The sequence below is a fragment of the Barbatula barbatula genome, assembly GCF_947034865.1.
Source record: "Barbatula barbatula genome assembly, chromosome: 6".
NCBI classification, from domain to species: Eukaryota; Metazoa; Chordata; class Actinopteri; order Cypriniformes; family Nemacheilidae; genus Barbatula; species Barbatula barbatula.
In genome coordinates, this window is record NC_136765.1 from 15797512 (window position 1) to 15812294 (window position 14783).

The 14783-nt window shown below is 36.7% G+C and overlaps 1 protein-coding gene across 1 annotated transcript; it reads right to left on the reverse strand.

Moving 5' to 3' along the window:
* Positions 1–283: 283 nt before the first annotated feature.
* On the reverse strand, positions 284–9177 carry ptpreb (protein tyrosine phosphatase receptor type Eb; the record flags this gene model as incomplete). The annotated part of the gene is made up of 19 exons (XM_079457963.1): positions 284–1156; positions 1336–1471; positions 1876–2027; positions 2114–2239; positions 2358–2492; positions 2940–3016; positions 3255–3348; positions 3476–3625; positions 3718–3853; positions 5763–5926; positions 6089–6208; positions 6280–6377; positions 6508–6544; positions 6799–6875; positions 7117–7207; positions 7318–7451; positions 7559–7632; positions 8346–8442; positions 9111–9177. The coding sequence occupies 19 exons, from the start codon at positions 9175–9177 to the stop codon at positions 1082–1084; spliced, it is 2040 nt and encodes a 679-aa protein (XP_079314089.1). The 3' UTR covers positions 284–1081.
* Positions 9178–14783: the final 5606 nt, after the last annotated feature.

The following is a 14783-nucleotide window of genomic DNA, read 5'->3' on the forward strand; positions in this document are numbered from 1 at the left end:
AAACAGACATAAGTTTGACTGAAACATTTATTGCAGAAAATGGTGTTATCCAGAAAGAAGGTATTAAGGCATTTGTTCTCATATTTCCTCACAATTTATCATCACCCTGTTGTAAGAGTAGGCTACTGCGGTGGCAGTTCAAACTTTATTTTATCTTTGATAAACAAGCAGGCAGAAACCACTTTTTAAAGGTGTTTTTGTGTGGATATAACTAAATGTTTATCAGAATGAAAACACTGTTGCTTCATAATTAGCAATAATCCCACTTTCTCTTTTTCTCTTTAAACATGACTTTTATTATTGGCAAATTTTGTCAAATAATTCGCTCATATTAAATAAAAAGGATCAATGTTACCAAATAAAGCACATGTCAATGCAACCTGACCATTCTTTTTACATATATATATATATATATATACGTAAGCATGTTCGTAGATATTGTGTTTATTGTGAGCCAGACCTAAAGTAAAAACAGGAACTTGAAAGATCTCAAACTGAATATCTGTCAGAACCTTATCTTGGTTGATCAGCTTGAAAAGTATAAATGTGCATTATTGCAAACACTTAAAGGTTTGTTATGTGGTTGAGATCGGTCATTACACAAGGGTCAGGTGAAAGGCGAAAAGCATGTTAATCGTACAAATAACTTACAGAGCAGATTCAAATCAGCCTGATGAGACTAAAACCATTCTATAATTCAAATTTGGAAGCATACTATTTGTTTTTAGTACAGTAGTTTACATAAATCATCATGCAAAGGGTTTTGGGAGGCAAGCAGCAGATAAATAGATGGAACACTGAACATGGAATGCTTAACACTTATTCAGAAACAGAAATGAACACGAAGAGTGATAATGTTTAAATACAAAACGCTCTTACTTGATTTTGACCAAAGAGTAACAAAAATGTAATACAAAAGACTTGACGTGGTTAAGCCACTGGATATTACATCCCAAATATGACCTTACTGCATGTAAAAAAACTAAAAAAAGGAAATGTCAAGTGCATGGAGTGTTACTAAGCCACAGTAATATTGTCTTTCAATTTAAATATAATATTAATGTGTGATGATAAAATGCACTCATTTGAAATTAGCATAGTCGGAGTAGGTGTCGACAAAATCTTGAACCACTCTGTAGCAGAAGTCATACTGTTCCTGGGAAGAAGAAAATAAAAATGTATAAAAATCACACAAATCTGTTATATAATAATAAGTAAAGGTAAATAAAGGTAAATTTTGTCTTTCAAAGGATCGTTTGCAATATAAACACTTATATCTAAGCATTAATAAGTTCTGTGTGAACAGTACTGTATGTGTAAATGTTATGTCCATACCACAGTTTGGACCATATGCGGCCTCTGAGTGCGTAAACTCTTCACAGTCTGAAATACATCCAGTAAACCTTCTGCTTTGACTCGCTCCAGAATGTTGCTGAGGGCGATGAAGGTTCCGGTCCGACCAGCGCCAGCACTAATGTCACACAGAAAGAGAAGGTTTTTTTTCATTATAGATTGATCCTTTTTTGGTCTGCTCCATAAAGTCTATAAAAATTCAGCAAAAAGCAGCACTGCTTTTAGTGCTGAAGTTAAAGGTTTGTGGTTGCCAAGCAACATGGCAACTTTTTATTATTCTAGAATGTACAGGCACTGGTGTGCTTTTATGTGGGCTTTGTGCGCGGCTCGTCCAATCAGAATTCAGAGTCAGATTAAATACAAATAAAATAATAAAATGTAAGTATTTGATAATGCTTTGAGCTACCAACAGGAATGTAGAGGTTAGTTTAACACATTGTACCATGATTTAATCGATAGGGAAAAGTCAGTAGATTCTCTTTTGGCTTTATCAAATGCAAGCATGACTGTGAGAGTGTATACCTGCAATGCACCACTATAGGGTTATTTCCGGATTGCTGCTGTTGCTTCTGCACTGCAGCAATAATGTCAATCATTCCCTTTCCATCGGCCGGAATTCCGATCTCTGGCCAGCCATGGAAGTGGAATTGTCTGATGAGACGCGTCTGTTTCTCCTGCAAAAAGCACAATTTGGCCTCAGATTTGACCACCAAAAACGGAAAGATACCTGAAGCTAAAATCCACATCACATTAAACTCACTGGTGCATAAGACAGCAGCATGTCTCGGATGCTGAAAGTCTCACACAGCACATCTCTTTTCAGCTCCAGCACATACTCTCCAAATGATACACTGCCCTCTGCTGGCCAGTAACGTACACATTTTTCCTATAATGAGAGTAACGCATGTAAGAACCCTCATTACCATATACCATATATGGTAATACATAACTTATTCATATTGATAAATATATATGAATATAAAAAGACATATATGAACACTGACCTGCTCTCTCTCCTTTAGCTCAGTCAGCATGACAATTGAGTGGCACTTCCACTCCCACACCATACGCCAGAAGTCCTGCACTGTGTGAGCCAAAGGCGCCTGAGTTGCTATGAAGTAATCTTTCTGTCTATAACCCTGCAGAGATAACACATATACTGATCTATTACAATGCCTTCTGTAAGGAAAACCAAGAACTGAATGAATGTAAGGTGGAATTGACTATCTAACGTACTATTTATATGTTAACATAATTTTTTCCACTGCCATTTGGAATACTTGATTCTTATTGGTCAGTCAGGACATTCCAACATATGCTATTCCCCAAATACAACTACTAAAACTATTAATAAAGACACATTTGTTTCTAATTTTGAGTCGTTTTGACCAGAACAGTTTAATAAACGAAATCATTTTTTAAATAAAATTTTATAACAATTAAATAAAAATGTTAACGTACATTATCCCTTACTTAAAATAAACCCCATCTGATGGATACAATATCACCCTGTCAGTGTTTATTCTGTGATAACAACTGGCTGGCTGTACTGTACATTATCCCTTACTCATTAAAGAACTACTTACATCTATAAAAGATGCATTAACGTAGTCTGTAAATTCCTGTCCTCTTTTCATGGATAATATTACCCTGTTGAAATCGTCTGGTGATAAAAACAGAAAGATAATTGTGTTAGCAAATAGTGATGCATTACAGGTCTGACAGAACCTTCCGAAGAATGAATGGAAGGAGAAAGACAGAGAGAGAGAGTACATATGAATAGTTCTCTGTTTTTATTATTATGTTATCATGTTTTTCTTGTGTTTTCTTGTGTTAGTTAGCTGTATAACAAACCGCAGTTTTGTCATTTTGGAACCAAACTCTTCATATATTTTTCTTACATGGGATAATCTGTAGAACTCTGTTTTTTCTCATGTGGGCAGGCAGATTTCCGGTTCTCATGTTCTCCTTCATTATGCGGACGTTGGTCAGCTTCTACAGAGATTCCAGACAAACAACATTATTCTCATTCATGATCATTTTAATCAACTCATAACCTCATAAGATATCTACAGCTGTAACAAAAAACGATTTTATCATTTGGTAGGAAAGTGTTTCTCACTCTGAATTCCTCCTCCAGACCCACGCGGTCCATGCGTGCGTGTGTGTTGTGGAGTTTGTGTAGGTGGCCCTCCAGCGATGCAACGTCTAACTCAGTGTCACCATAGAAATAATGCTCCAAAAGTGCCTGGTAAATAAATGAATACTGCATCTGTGGGCGAGAGAGAGAAAATACAGCGGCTCCTCGCTTTTCAAACTGATGACTCCAAAATCTGAAAAAGAACGCTGTATTATGGTCTTTACATCGGTCTGAATGAGCTGACATCGCTGCTTCCTTATTCTGGATACAAAGCCAAAGACATCCACCCTTCCTTCAGCATGCATCATATCCATCATGGCATCAATCATGATAAACGTCCCAGTCCTGCCAACTCCAGCACTGCACAGATAAGAAAAAAGAGAGTGAATTGTGAAATAGGCCAGGAAGGATAATAGAATAATGAGGATAAAACAGCAGGGGCTGTCCGTTTGTATCTCAAATGTTGGGTAAAGGAATCACTTCAAATAAATCAAACATGGGAAGAATTTTATATTAAAAGCCTTATAGCATTGAATCAACTGTATCGTTTTCAATTAAACTGCAGTATGTCATTTATACAGCACTTATAAAAAGCAGTGGTTGTTTTTAAACAGGTTTCCAGAGCACTTCTGTCTAGCATTATTCAACAAACAGATCAGTCCCACCCCAGTCACATCTCTGAAGCAAGTGTTACTTTGTTAACTCTCTTAACTAAACATCAAAGTATAGCAACAATGTTCAATGTTTCAATGTTAAAGATGAAATTATTTTCTAATATCTACAGTATGCATTTCCGACTTTCACAGAATCATGTGTGCCTACTTCGATCACCTTGAAAAACGTCAAGTCACCCCGATCTGCAAGTTAAACCCAGCATTGTTCTTTAACACTTACTACACATGGTAAAGAGCGATAAACTGTCTTATTCCTAATATTTGTCATTGAATAACATCGCAGTTTGAATGTGGGAGAGTTTGTCTTTCTGGCCAAGGCTGAGAACAATCCCACATGAGGGGGCTGTCATACCAAAACAGCTGAGCTGCTGAACACACAAAAAGCTTTCAAGACATCTGTGTCGGTGGTTGTTCCTGCACATTAAGCATTTCTGATTGCTTGTTGTAGATAAATATGTAGTGCACTAAATTATACTGAACTCGCAGGGATTCTCAAATGTCCATTTATAGTTTTATGCACATCAGCCACCTCTTGTGTGTTTATGAATTTTTTTATTATTATTTTACCTACTATAGAGTACTCTGTATATATACATCTAGTTTATATAATAAATGATATGATATAATCTATTTATTGTGTTGGCGCAGTGTTTTAGTCAATTAGCAGTACAACAGTTCCTGTAGTTTACTCTGATAGAGCAGGGCACTAGCAACACTCACAGGTCATTGGTTTCAATCCTGAGGAAAATGCATGCTGTTAAAAGGAATACTTTAAAGCACCGTCCTCTAAATTGCTTAAGTGTCTATACCTGAATGTAAATGTACATTTTTAAATACACACAATGAATTAACATAAGATGATTACTGAACTTTCCAGTAGTTGTTTAAGGTCCAGATAATGTATTTACAAATAATGTATTATTTACAAAACGCGGCCTGTAGAGAAGTTTGTCCATATAGGGCTGCTGTAGAAACAACATGGTGAAGTCTATGCAATGTATGTAGATAGAAATATATCCATTTTAAGGTAATAAAACATATTGCTTCATTATAGACATAGTTATGTATATTATATAGCATTTCTGTCAATAGATCCTCCAAAAGTTACACATTGGACCTTTAACTGGTGATTTGCATTTACATTTAGTCATTTAGCAGACACTTTTATCAAAAGCGAAGTACAAATGAGGTAACAATGGAAGCAATTGGATAAAAACATAAGGATAACAAAAAGCACAAGTGCAATAAAACCGGTCTCATATAGCCTACCACCGTATTCAAAGTTTATTTTTTTTATTTTTAAGAAGGAGTAGAAAAGAGATAGAAGTCAGAACTGATGGGTCAGGTGCTGACAGAAGAGATGTCTTTTCCGCCGATTCTTAAAGATAGCTACAGAATCTGCTGATCTTGAAGCAGCAGGGAGATTATTCCACAAATGTGGAACCAATTCAGAGATTAAATTATATTTCCACAATACATTTATAATATAATAACTATATCTGACACATTTTGACATTTGCCAGAGTGCAACTAAGATTGAATCTCTAACCTTAGTCCATATTCTAGGCATGTATTCAGAGAAGTAGAATTCGTACCTGCAGTGCACTATGATTGGTCCAGCATGGGCCGGATTGACACTCTTAACTTTCTTGAGAAACTTGAGCATGCCAATAGGTGACAGTGGAACACCAAAATCAGGCCAGCTGGTGAAATGCAGCTGAGTAACCAGTCTCGGAGGCCTGTAGCCATCAGCAGCAGGCTGTAAACCAGACAGTACTCAGATGTTAATACAGGCCCTTTCAATAGCACATTGTCAGTTTCGTAATAGCATGACTTATTCCACAATAACAAACAAAACTTAAGCATGATATAAAGAGCATTTGATGACTGATCTTGTAATGTTTAAGAGGGAGCAGCTCACATGCTGTGCACAGAACTTCCGGATGGTGTAGTCCACCAGAACTGTGACATCTTCCGTTGCCACCCTCACACAGCCGTAGATCCTGCTGCCCTGCTCAGGCCAGTACTGATAGCACTTTTCCTGCAAGTCAAATAATAAAATATATTTTTCTGTACATGTTCCTAGTGTGACTTTATGATGTCTACTCTTGCCTCTTTTCTCTCTCTTGTGTTCGTCAACATGACTATAGTAGCAGATTTCTGTTCCCAAACCATCCTCCAAAAATCCCCCACCGTCTCTGGTTTCGGACCTGTTAGTGCAAGCAGTGATAAAACGTACAAAAGATAAGAGATTACATAAAATATCAGCTAGTTCAACTTCCTTTTCATATAGGAATCGAAAAAAAAACAACTAAGGATTCATTTAAAGTGCTTATGTACCTTGAGCTGCAATAAATTTGCTCTTTTCTCTGTAACCCTATTGGGAAAAAAGACATTAAATAACATCACACTAGGATCAAAGGAGCGCAGTCATTCTCAGTCATTTAATTCTAATAATTTTGATTAAATGGTGCAAGTATTCTGTAGCATACTTTTGTATAATACATTTTAGTGTACTAGACAGGGTAACGCTATAAAACTAAGCAAATAACAATGCCTGACATGCTATTTTGGGGCAGAAATTGAACAGATTCCTATTTATGCTTTTGAAAAGCACACAGAAGTACTCACATCTATAAAAGAGGCATTTATAAAATCTGAGCCCAAATAACCATCTATGTGTGACAGCAGCACTCTGGAGTGATCATCTGTGAATGAAATAAACATATTACTAATACATTTTACCCCCTCCAAATCCTTTACAGATTATTATTTGTAATAAATAAATAAATATTAGTGGTCTTAAAAGGACAGTTCACAAAAAAAATGAATGGTTATCATTAAGGCTGAATATTCTGTTCCACAGAATAGTAAATTTGCATCCCTCTAAGACAAAAACAAGTTTCCACAGTGTTTGCAATCGGGTGTTAGAGAGTGAGGAATATTTACATGGCAGAATATTGGGATATCTGTTCTTTTCTCTGTTCTCCTCTCTGCTTGCCTCTTCAAAGGTTCCACGGCCAAAACCGCAAGGCAGAGACTACAAAAGACCAGCAGAAGAAAAAGAGCAATTCAAGAGTATAAGGTATCAAAACCGAGCGAGTGACCATGTAAAGAATCGAGAAGATTTATGTTTGTCTAAGCTCATACGTTAAATTCCTCTCTGAAGAGTTTGCCATCGTCTGCCATGCGTAGGCGAAACTCTTCCTCCAGGGAGTCCAGTTGGATGGGGAAATAACGCTTTGATGGAGAAGGTGATCTGGGGAGAAGTACCACCGTTTGTTCTAAGAGAGAAAAGCATGTGGTTACACAGAAAGAGGGTGAAAATGACATAATCTACCCACACCTGATCTGTTCTAAAAACATAGTCAGTAAAAATAGACAAACTTACCTTGATCTTCCAAAAAGCCATTTGGCAACTTCTTGTCAACCGAGGCGACAAGATCCTTCCTTTGTTCTCTAAGCCTGAGAGATTTTGGGATATGAAAGTTATTCAAAGAGAAGAAAAAAACATGAATGAATAATTGTTCAAATACACACCAAAATCTAAAGTTCTTTCTCATGGGAGATTGTTTGTGTGTCTGATTCCTCAGAGCAGCTGGGAGTGAATGACTCGCTAACACACCATCACAACTGCTTTCACATTCACTACACATGCAGCTGCTGCTGGAGCACCACCACAGGGTCATAAACACACACCTCCCTCTTGCCCTTCCCCTTAAAGGTGAAGTGTGTGTTTAAACAAAACTAACAATCCACTTCTAAATATGCAAAGACAGCTATACATTTTCAAAGTATAAAGCAGTTTAAATTGTAGTACAAAACTTTTTTGACTCTTTGTTTTGCATACAATGTTTATGTCTGTGTGTGTACTTGTATATATGGATTACGAGGAGACAAATGTGTAGAATGACGTGTAAAACAACTTCAACACGATTTACAGGACAAAATGTGTCCCTGTAAACCAAATCGCTTAAGAACATACTATGGTATTTGTTTTTACATTAAAAATGTCAAAAGGTTTATGTGATGGTTAGGTACAGGGGTAGAGGATAGAATATACAGTTTGTACAGTATAAAATTCATTACGTCTATGGTGAGTCATTGTATTTGTAATCATTGTGTGTGTGTGTGTGTGTGTGTGTGTGCGTGCGTGCGCGTGCGTGTGTGTTTCTTACCTCAGAATGTAGGCGACGAAGAGAAGAAAGATGATGAGGAGGACAGAGGTGATGAGTCCTGAGGCTAAGACATGTGAGCCCTGAGAAGCTGGAGACTCTGAACAGCAACACAATGGATGTGAGATGAGTTACTACTGATAGAATCTGCAGACGTTTCTGTGAGAATTTTACACTGGATGTCTACAAAGTGTTTCTTTATCCCAGGTTACATGTAATTATGTCTTGTCTTATTATATGCTTAACAATGCTTATATATTGAGGTAAAATTATAGTTCACCCAAAAATGAAAAGTCTGTCATTATTTACTCACACTGTCAATTCAAACCTGTATGACGTTCTTTGTACCGCAGAACACAAAAGAAGATATTTTGAAGAATGTTGGCATCCGAACAGCACTGGCACCCACTCACTTCTATTGTATGGACACAAAACCAATGCAAGTCAACGGGTGCCAGTTAACAAAATTCTTTAAAATAAAAAAAGAAACTCATACAGGTTTAAAATGACAAGAGGGTGAATAAATTATGAATTTTTTTGGAGGTAAACTATCACTCTAAATTAGCACAATACTTAGATTTCACACTACTTTAGCTTTAATCCAGGGTTATATCTGGGAAACAAACGTGTAGAGGAGGGGATTTGTGAAGTTTTGTGAATGACAGGTGTAGCAATTCTGTGGAAATTCAAAGAGCGTTCTGCATATTCTGTGTAGGCCTGTTTATCATTCTCCTTAGTGAGATATAAAGAAATCTTGAGGAGATATACCTGTGGTCAGATTTCCATGAGAGGAACTGTTTGTAATGAAAGCTGAAACTAGAAACAGGACCATCATGGCTTCATGTAAGGAGAAGAAACAAACAACCACATGAGAACGTTGAGATAATAGATTAAAGAACTGACCAATCACCTTATTAGCAAAGTACAATTGACATTCAAATACAATACATTGAAAATGTACAATTAAGAACAAAAGCTTTGGGAAATCTGAGAACAGAGATTCATTCAAATGCGCCCAAAGATCTAAAAGAAACTGATTTAACCTACATTAAAATGATCAAACTTCGTTTCACACCATTCAGTGAGAATCTTACCTCTACGTGAAGAAATCTAAAATGAATTCCAATTAACAGACCAGATAGTGAGATTCTCTGGAGATCATCTACCTTACAAAACCGGCAGCAGCAGATGATCTTTAAAAGTAGGTCAAAAGCTGTCTTTTGCCCTAAATAGCATCATTTACATCTAATGAAAATATTTTTTGAACAAATGGATCTTACAAATGATAATTTCCATCATATGACGCATAAACAAACATAACTAATACACAGTAATATATATAAAAAAAACTATAAATTGGTTAGACGTGTTTCTCAAAGTCACCGATTTAACTATACAGTATATCTAACATCTTTCATACAATCATTGAAAAGGGAATGGCTTAGTCTTCTATTGCTGAGTTTTATGTGAGTTTTTATTCACCCAAAAATGGTCCCCATTGACTTTCCATAAAAGGAATGCAAATGTATGTGGTCAAGTCATCGGGGAGCATTTTGAGGTGAACTATTCCTTTAACACAGTTCCTACACATGTTCTCTATATTCCGCCACAGTATAACCTGTGTCTGCCACTCTCGATTCCATGTGACTTTTCGAGTCACATGGAGTGGAAAATCTAACTGCCAAGCTGCAACAACTGTTTATGAACATTTCTATGGAAAAGCTATAAAAAAACACACACAGGTATACTCACAAATGTGAATGTCTCACTTGAGGTAAATTCTTAATCCATAGCTTTCAGTAAAGAAAGATGGCCTTAATTATTATACTTCTCCAGAAGGTCTTCAGGTGTCATGGTATCTGTGAAGGCACTTCTGCCCTTCAATAATATATGAGTGCAGTTCTTTTCATTTCCCTGTCTGGATGGACTATCCTTAGACAGCCACTACCTGCAAAGAACAGAGATGCGTTTGGAAAAGAAGAAAATCTCATAAAATGTGTAAGACGTGTAGACAGAGGCTAGACATCCTACACTTGCAGACTTTTCGAAACGGTTCAAATCTGCAGACTTTCTGCAGCAAGTCCAGACTGAAAATCTGGGAAAAATCTGAGCAAAAGTCTTTTTAGCCTTTAGTTATTCTCTGCAGCATTGAACTTCATTGCAGTGGTCACTGCAGATAAATTAGTCATTCATATCACAGCAACCCCATTCCGGATGCTTGCTGATGTCTCTTTTTGTTCAAAATGATGATAAACTGTAGTCTGAGATTAAAACAAAACAATTTTAAATGAATTTAGTGGCATAACAGGCACACATAGTGTGTAAAACTGGGTCATGTCAGGGCCCAGCCCAGGTCACGTGAAAGCAATTCAAGAAAGCTGTCAGACAAAATCACATCACTGTAATGTAAATGGTAAATTTGATGAGAAGGAAAAGAATTGTACCACATTTTTTTAAGTTTATTATTCAATTTGTACAAAAAATATAACAGCTCTGCATTATTTTCTTAGTCTACCTTCAGGACAGGAGAAACAAATTCTAGTTCGTTAACTAAAAGACTTCCACAACTTTGGGAGCCTGTGAGCTGCTCGTAATGGCTTGTATAGCAAACTTTCATGAAAAAATCATACAGCAAATAAAACAGCCAGTCCCGGGAAGATGCAACGGCATGCACTGACACGCTATATAAAACAACCTGCTTCTCAAGCTCCAAAACCTGATCTGATTGTCAATAAGACATTCTCTGACCTTGAGAAATACTGCTATGCTGTGCAGATCACGCATATAGAAACGGAATGCAAAAAGTTGGTGCTCAAAAAGTTTGAATACAAAAATACAGGGGGATAAAATTGCTTTTTCATTCTCACGGAAGATAAAGGACACTTTTCTACTAGAAGCAACGAGCTATATGTCATGCATCAGCCAGAATCTATGAATATAAAATAGGAAGTGATTTTAGCTTTCACATCGAGTAGGCTTCAATAGTCTCCTTTTGATCTTCAACCAGAATGTTGCCTCTCATAGTTTATTTTGTAGTCTATAAAAAAAAAATATTTACACATACTGTATGACCTTAAAACTGCTTCAGATTATTCTGAACATGTTTGTTAACTGACAAATGTTCTGAGCAGTGTTCTTATGGATTTTTTAGGAATGCTTGTAAAGATAACACCGGAATGAGATAAAGCTACTGGTCAACGTAGCCAAAGCTGTTTTCAAACAAAGGGGCCAAATTGAATTGCTTTGCAATGAGAGATGCTGACCAGCACACAGAAAGCTGATTCTGCAGTATGACTGACCTCTCTGAACAAATGGGATTGCCATTGTTGATTTTAAAGATGATGTTTATGCAGAATAAATGTAAATATTCATGTTTAATAAAAAGCCTTGTTTACCACACTATGGAAATAAACTCCTAAACCCTTGTAGAAAGAAAATTCACAATCATTGAATAGCTGGAAACAGATTTATTTGGGACGACTTCAACTTAAATTTAGACTACATCGATGGGAAACCTAAAATATAATAACTTCAGGGGAAAAGGTCAGATGCATTTGTTACTCATGAAAGACCTAAACCTATTCTGTGGTATAAGATTATAAAATAATGTGAACTCTCTGAAACTGGACAATAAATCTATGTGAGATTTTGTGGCCCATTTTTCGTGTGCGGATCTTATTGGTTCCAGTAAGACTTTAAAATCTCTGATCTGCTATTTCATTTAGAGTGACCTCCTGACCTTGTGAACTAAGGGTCTTAAAGCTAAAGTGTATTACCAACATCTTAAAGGTTCAGATTAGAGTGCTGTGCATAAGTAATTATGATATTAATCTCCATTTAAGCGCTTGTTGCTTTAATCCTGCCGGCTGTGCTCTCTCTAGCAGAAACAAGGTCAAAGTCACACCGTTGTTATACATAATGCATAACCTTCAGGAAAATGCATCTGTGAGATATGCTAATATTACTAAATCCATGTTTATTCATTGTGATAATAGGATTTAATATGCGCTTTCAAAGTCCTAAATAGCTTTGGTTAAATCTCTGTAAAGCTGGAAAAGTTTAGAAAAGTTACTCACACACATGACATTGAACATGTTTTAAGACCTCCGGCATCTTCAGAACACAAATAAAGATATTTAGGGGACATCCGAGAGATTTCCATGCCTCATCATAGACATCATGGTTATAATTGTTGTCAAGGTCCAGAAAAGTACTAAAGACGTTGTTAAGTTGGTCCATTCGCTCATAGTGGCTCAATTTTTTTTGAAGCAACAAATTACACTTTGTGTGCGAAAAACAAAACAAAATAACGACTAGAATCGATATATTCTCCACAGTCTCGTCAGTCTATGGTGGGCATTCAAGAGTGCACTTCGACGCATGCGCATTCGGTGTGGACATACGCCTACGTTATGAATGACAACCTGGAAGTGCAACTCGGTCTTAACAAGCAGAAGCACGTTGTACAGTATGTAAGCTGATCTTCGCAAAATCTCTGATGATTTCGAGATTGAGGAAGACTTGCACTTTTTTGACCAACCGAATGCGTCAAAGCCAACACAATTTAGATTTTGAGATGAACTTTTCCTTTAAACTTCATATTAAAGATTGAATAAACCCACAAAAACCAATCAGATTTTTTTTAACGTAGTGTGATGGAAATGAGTGTGTTCTTCTATTATAATATAATCTCCAGCGTAAAAGTGCCATACAGAACAATTTCTACTTGAACTGGCAGCTGATCAATTTAGTTGTATTTGCTTGGCTGGTGTTGACGTGACTACATGAAGCACAGACATTTGTAGGCTACCTGACTGCTCTACAGAATTAGTGACAACTTCCTGAAGAATGAAGCATACAGCACAGCAGCATGCTGGCAGCATCACTTGTCATGGCTCCCCCTCCCTGCCTCAACCTAAGGCCAAAATCTATCGACCTCTTTTTCACATGCATAGTAATAGCCTCATAACAATTATCATATGCACCTGTTACCTTGATGCATGAAATAACAACACTATGGGGGTCTGCGTTTTTTTCCCATATAACAACAAGATGTGGAGCCAACCACTCAATAACACAAGCGCTGAATGACTATCATTTCAGTCTCAGGACAAGCAGTCTAGACAGCATTTTGGCATCTTGGGCGTGTTAAATTTATTGGCAGCATTAATGCACTCATCTTTATGAATTTTTACTGTGTGCCTTTGATGTCCAAACATGCCGTCTAGGTAGGCAGCTAGGCTTCACGACACAGCCACTGGCTTCTGTTTTTCATGAACACACCGCCAGGATTCTGCAATAATGAAATCCTCAGAGGAAAACACGGACTAAAAGGATTTGTGACATCTCGTGTTTACACGTTATATTCAAGTAAATATACGAAGAGAACGCCAACATATGGGGGATGCTTGCCGACTGATTCAGATTGAACTCATCTGCATTAAGTGGACGTAACGTTGAGCCAGTTAATAGAAACACGTTTATCCATCCCGAAGATTTTGGTTAGATACAGTCTGATTAAAAAAACAAGCAAGCGATCAAAAAAATGTAACGCATTTATTTTCAGTATAAATAAGGTTCGGCAATATTACCTGTGTGATGTCTCGGTTCATGTGAAGTCACCGTAAAATCCGATGTTCTGGTGGATGAGGATGTTGTGCAGAATGATGCATGTAGTACTGTAGTCCCTCCTCTACGAGCGACGATGCGCTGCCAGTGCGCCTCACATTTCAAGTGTACAATGTTCCTATCATCTGCTCTTTACAGAACACCGAGGAGACTGCTATTATTAGAAAAGATAGTTTTTTAAATCATTTCTGATTTGAAGAAAAAATGTGCCGTATTTCGGCAATGTTGTTTTTTGCAGAAATGAGAATAAACATTTTTCTGTTCTCCACATTCTCTTTTTTTATGAATGTATTACCATACTGTATGACTAAGTCATAATTATTTAGAAGCACAATATATGAAGAGTTTGCTTCCAAAATGAGACAATTTTCAAAAATCATGTTTTTATGTTATCATGTTTTTATTGTGTTAATTGGCTATATTTTTTGTTATATGGCTTAAATGAAAACAAGCCAGCTGCAGTTTGATTGATATTAACTGAAAAGCACAATAGAAAACATGATTTTTTTATTGAATTATCTAATATCGGAACCAAACTCTTCATATACAGTAGCCTATATTACAATGAGTCAAGATCACAAAATTCTGATTGAAAAACCATTGATCATATAGCCTAATGTTCTACTGTTATATGTTTGTGTTTGACCAGCAGGGTCAGTATAACGGATGCAATGTTCTGGTTATATCCTTAATATCTCTGCAGTCCTTTATGTGGCTCTGTAAATGTCCTGTTTGCTTCAAGATGTAGATGTCAGATGTAGATCTAGCTGTATTTTGAATTCAAGATGGCCTGTGTTACTAGTGTATTTGTTA